The sequence below is a fragment of the Nicrophorus vespilloides genome, unplaced genomic scaffold, assembly GCF_001412225.1.
Source record: "Nicrophorus vespilloides isolate i.1.1-1 unplaced genomic scaffold, Nicve_v1.0, whole genome shotgun sequence".
Lineage (NCBI taxonomy): Eukaryota > Metazoa > Arthropoda > Insecta > Coleoptera > Silphidae > Nicrophorus > Nicrophorus vespilloides.
Window position 1 is genome coordinate 3,747 of NW_017098453.1, and position 5,238 is coordinate 8,984.

The following is a 5,238-nucleotide window of genomic DNA, read 5'->3' on the forward strand; positions in this document are numbered from 1 at the left end:
ACACCCACGGAATCGTAGGATACACTGGTGTAGTAGCTCCAGTAGCTCACCACGTCCCAGTAGTATCCACTTACGCCCATCATTACACTCCATCTGTGTACACTGGACCACAACACGTCCCAGTCATTGGAGCCCCGGTGTCCCAGTAGAAACCCCAGAAGTTCAACACGCCAAGGCCTCCCATTTGGCTGCTCACGTTAAAACCGCTTCCAAGTGGTAATTTTCCAAAATTGAAATTGTTATATAAAAAAGGCTGTCCATGTCCAGAGTTTCTGAAGATATAGAAATGTACAGTTAGCTGGCTCATTAATTATATACAGTGACCGTTGAGGGCTTGAGCCTTGGCGGCGTAGTGAGCGGCTTTAGCGTGTTGCACTTCGACGGTGTCGACTGGGACTCCGTTAACGATGGCTGGGACTTCATGGGATACAACAGAGTGAGCTACGATAGCATTACGGGCATTGGCTTCAGCGTGAGCAGCGAAGTGAGCGGCCTTAGCATGTTGGACTTCTGGGGTTTCTACTGGAGCTCCGTTGGCTACAACTGGGACATGGTGGGATACAACAGAGTGAGCTACAACTGGAGCTACAAAAGCGTGAACGGAATCACCGTTGCGGGCTTGTACTTCGGCTTTGTGGACCAAATGGGCAGCCTTGGCGTGTTGAACTTCTGGGGTTTCTACTGGGACACCGGTGGCTCCAATGACTGGGACGTGTTGTGGTCCAGTGTACACAGATGGGGTGTAATGAGCGGCATAGGTGGATACAACTGGGGCAGCTACTACAGCTCCATGAGCGACAACTCCATGAGCAACAATACCATGGTACAAATCTCCGTTACGAGCTTCAGCATGAGCCTTGTGCACGGAGTGTTCAACCTTAGCTTGTTGGACGGCAGCAGTATCAACAGGGACACCATCAGCTCCAATAACTGGAAGATGTTGATGTTCTACATGATGAACACCATAGACTTGATGTCCTCCATAGACATGATGAGCTCCATAACCAAGAGGAGAAAGGTATCCAGCAGAGGCAACAGCCAAAGCGCAAGCGAAGACAACCTAAATTAAGAAAATCACAACAATTACCACAATTCTAATTAAAATCTTCAATTAATACTTACAAAGAATTTCATTTTTATGAGTAGGTATTAACCTCCTGATTGATAGGACTGTTATGACTGTGCCGATACCAATTCGACTTTCCGCTTTTATACTCAACGTGGTGTGAAGCACCTTCAACAAATATTTCAAGCGCAAGGCTACCATCACCGAAACAGAATTTCTAAATTAACTTAAAAAAAACTCCGATATTTTATTGGCAATTTGCATTAACCAATTTGCATTTTATTTAAAGTAGATTAACACTAAACATTTACATTATCTTAAGACTTTAGATAATCACAATTTAAATTCTTCATCGTTTATGGTGAAATTACCAAATTCCTCAACTGAAATTACAATAATCAAAAACTTGATACATTAATTTGTTTCGTTACCTTTTTCATTCTTTTTCGATCCATAATATTTTGCAGCCGGATTCGCATATCTCTTCATGATTTTTCGAACAATAAATTCGTTTGTACTTACAATATTCTCGTTTCCTTCCAAATTAGGAATTGTTTTTAATATTACGTCAGATCGTTTGATCTAAAAGAACACAAATTTTATACTGCAAACTCTTATTAAAAACATTAATAGATTACTTACCTTTCGATTAGTATTACATAATACAACTCCAATCATAATATTCAATAGCAAAAAGTAAATCTGCGTGTAAAAATAACATTAAAACACTAGAAGTATTTGCTTTATAACTCAATTATTGCTTACCACGTGCTTCATTGTATATATCTAAAGTGCGTAATGCTTATTTGATCTCGGACTCTGCTATGAACGTTTCCTGCCAATTGATGTTATTATATAATAAATTTTTACTGTCATAACATAATTAAATCGTAATGAATGTAACTGGTTTTTCACATTCAAAAGGTGAATATAAATAATTATAATTTTTTAATAATGGAATCAAGTGTAGTTGAATAAATAAAAAATATTAAAAAGAAAATTAAATAAATAATTATTAACTTTTAATTGAATCATAAATTATTTTCGTTTTGAATTTTTATATGATTTTCATTTACTTTTTAAGTTAATATTCAATAAATTTATCAACACTTCTTTTAGATTTAATTGTGTTGCATTTTTATACTGAATTAGTAAAGTTAATTAAGTAATTATTTAAAAAAACGATTTAAATTTGTTTTTGTTATTGGAATCTTCAACAAAACAGTTTCTCTATTATGTTACAATTAATGAGCGTTCAAATTTACGTTTCATATTGTTAAATAATTTCAAATTACGTTTGATACTATTAATTGAATCATCATTAAAAGTTGTGTTTGTGTTTGTTGAACATTTTTTTTTTTGCAATAATTATAAAATTATATAATTACAGACAAAAAAGGGAAAAAAAAGTGTATGAATCTTTGCAATTAACAATTATTTTCTGATTATAATGAATACATGTTTGAACACCTAAGAAATGATTGTTTTACCTTCAATTAGTTAATAATTTGAATAAAAAAAATACTTTTCAAAATTTTATTATTTAAAATCTCAAAGTTCACAATGATAATTGTGTAAAAGTTTTTAAAATCTACTGAAATGGTTCCAAGAAATTCATTGTTATCTTTCAATAAATTAAGTAGATAATCATTTTGTAATATTAGATGAATCATCAGTAGAAATTTATAGGATTTTTTGGGTATTAAATTTAGAAACAAATTTACTTATTTTTTTTGGAATAATTTTATTTACATAAGAAAAATGATACACCGGCTATTCGGACGTTTTTCAATGGATACCATTGCATTCGAAAACTCCGGATTTGGACAGCCTTTAATTTTTTTTTTCTAATTATTTTTTTTCTCATTTATATCAATTAGTTCAGAATTTAATAGTAGTAAGCGTGAGCAGCGGCTTTGGCGTGAGCTGCAAAGTGGACGGCCTTGGCGTGTTGCACTTCTGGGGTCTCTACTGGGACACCGTTGGAGATGACTGGGACATGGTAGGCAATTGGAGCCACTACACCAGTGTATCCTACGACGCCGTATTGCTCGTTGATGGCTTGAGCCTTGGCGGCGAAGTGGGCGGCTTTGGCTTGCTGCACTTCGATGGTATCGACTGGGACACCGTTGGCGATGACTGGGACGTGGTGAGCGACTGGAGTTACTACACCAGTGTATCCTACGATTCCGTGAACGTAATCTCCGTTGCGAGCGTGAGCCTCGGCTTTGGCGGCGTAGTGAGCGGCTTTAGCGTGTTGCACTTCGAGGGTATCGACTGGGACACCGTCGGCGATGACTGGGACTTTGTGGGATACCAAGGAGTGAGATACGACTGGAGCTACAACGGTGTTGAAAGCCTTGGCTTCGACGTGAGCAGCGAAATGAGCGGCCTTAGCGTGTTGCACTTCTGGGGTTTCCACTGGGACACCGTTGGCGATGACTGGGACATGGTGGGACACCACGGAGTGAGCTACGATTGGAGCAACTACAGCATTGTGTTTAGCTTCGGCGTGAGCGGCCAAATGGACGGCTTTAGCGTGTTGAACTTCTGGGGTCTCGACTGGAACACCGGTGGCTCCGATCAGTGGGATATGTTGCTTGACGGATCCCCACAGGGATTGAGCGTAAGCGTAGATTCCACGACGTTTACGGTAATGCACAGCATTAGCGTTACGAGCCAAAGCCTCGGCGTGAGCAGCGAAATGCTCGATCTTAGCAGCAGCAACCTCAGCGGTATCAAGAGGAAGACCGTCGTGGGACACCACAGCTGGGACAGCGTAGTGAGCAACAACTGGAGCAGCTACAATTTGATGAACCAAATCTCCGTTACGAACTTGAGCATTCAACTTATGAACAGAATGTTCAGCCCTGGCTTGTTGGACTTCAGCGGTATCAACTGGGACACCATCAGCTCCGATCAAAGGAACATGTTGAGCTCCAACAATTTGGACGTGATGAGCTCCGAAAACCAACGGAGTTACATATCCGGCGGATGCAGCGGCCAAAGCGCAAGCGAAAACGACCTTTAGGAGAAAGTCAAATCAATGAAAATAATACAACGATTTCTTCAATTAATACTTACAAAGAATTTCATTTTTATGAGTAGTTATTAACCTCCTTTGATAGGACTGTTAAGACTGTGACGATATCGATTTCGCCTCGCTCTTTTATACTCAACAGAAGCAGTGAAACACCTTCAAAATTATTTCAAGAGCAAGGCTCTCTGCACCGACGCTCCAACGTTTCCAATTTTGTCTCACACAATTATTTACACTTTTCTCATTTAAATTTCTCCTAAATCATTCATAAAATACATTGATTCAATTATCTGTTTCTATTACAAAATAATTCTAATTTCGTTGAATATAATTTTGAAAACTTTCATGTTTCATTCAATTAAATTATAAAAATTCCAAATTCAGTTTTGGTACTGGAAAATCATCAAGGTAATTTGCATCGGCGTTAATGTTTGACAAGTATTTAGGTCTTTTAAGTCGACTTTCAATACAATCTTCACCAACATCGCAGAATGAGTCCACTTGTTCAGAGCAAAGAGCAAGCAAAACGAATACTGTCAGAATATGCTAAAAAATATGAATTAAAATTTCATAATTCAAAACATTTGATAAAAATACAATAGATAAAAATGAATATACAATTTCATAAACTTACCAAAAATTTCATTTTTTTTACTTCTTCCACTTCTGTTCGATCAATAAACGAAAAGAATACGACTTCAATGATTTTGTAATTACTATTTATACTTTTCCATTTTCAACAAATATTTAAAAAAACTATGTAAAAAAGCAATTAGTCTATATTGATTGGTTATTATCATTTGTTTATCGTAAAAATACAAAGTATGTTCAAATATAATGGGAATGTATTAATTTCAACTCACAATTTAAAAGAAAATAGTAAAACTATAACTTTTTTTTAAAGATTTTATTAATAATTGAAAATTGTAATTAATAATTTCATTTCAATCTTTCTTATTCCATTCGTTTTCAATTTCAATCAAGTATAAAAATACCTTAAAAAAATATTTGCTTGCAAATTTATACTTTTACTATAACTGAGAGAAGATATGGATTAATACTTATTAATGATATATTGATAAATTTCTTATAATAATGAAAGGATTTTTTGATTTGTTTATATAAATTTTTC

The 5,238-nt window shown here is 36.0% G+C and overlaps 1 protein-coding gene across 1 annotated transcript; it reads right to left on the bottom strand.

The window, feature by feature from the left end:
* Positions 1-2,954: 2,954 nt before the first annotated feature.
* On the bottom strand, positions 2,955-4,162 carry LOC108562520 (cuticle protein 18.7-like). The gene is made up of 4 exons (XM_017920888.1): positions 4,151-4,162; positions 3,747-4,091; positions 3,426-3,665; positions 2,955-3,194 (listed from the first exon to the last, which is right to left on the bottom strand). Exons 1-4 carry the CDS (start codon positions 4,160-4,162, stop codon positions 2,955-2,957), a joined length of 837 nt encoding a protein of 278 aa, XP_017776377.1.
* Positions 4,163-5,238: the final 1,076 nt, after the last annotated feature.

Coding starts and splice junctions, on each gene's coding strand:
- LOC108562520 (XM_017920888.1), bottom strand. Junction 3,666..3,746: donor CTGCTCACGCCGAGGCTTTG/GCTCGTAACGCT, acceptor GGATCCGTCAAG/CAACATATCCCACTGATCGG. Junction 3,195..3,425: donor CTGCTCACGTCGAAGCCAAG/GCTTTCAACACC, acceptor GTCATCGCCAAC/GGTGTCCCAGTCGATACCAT.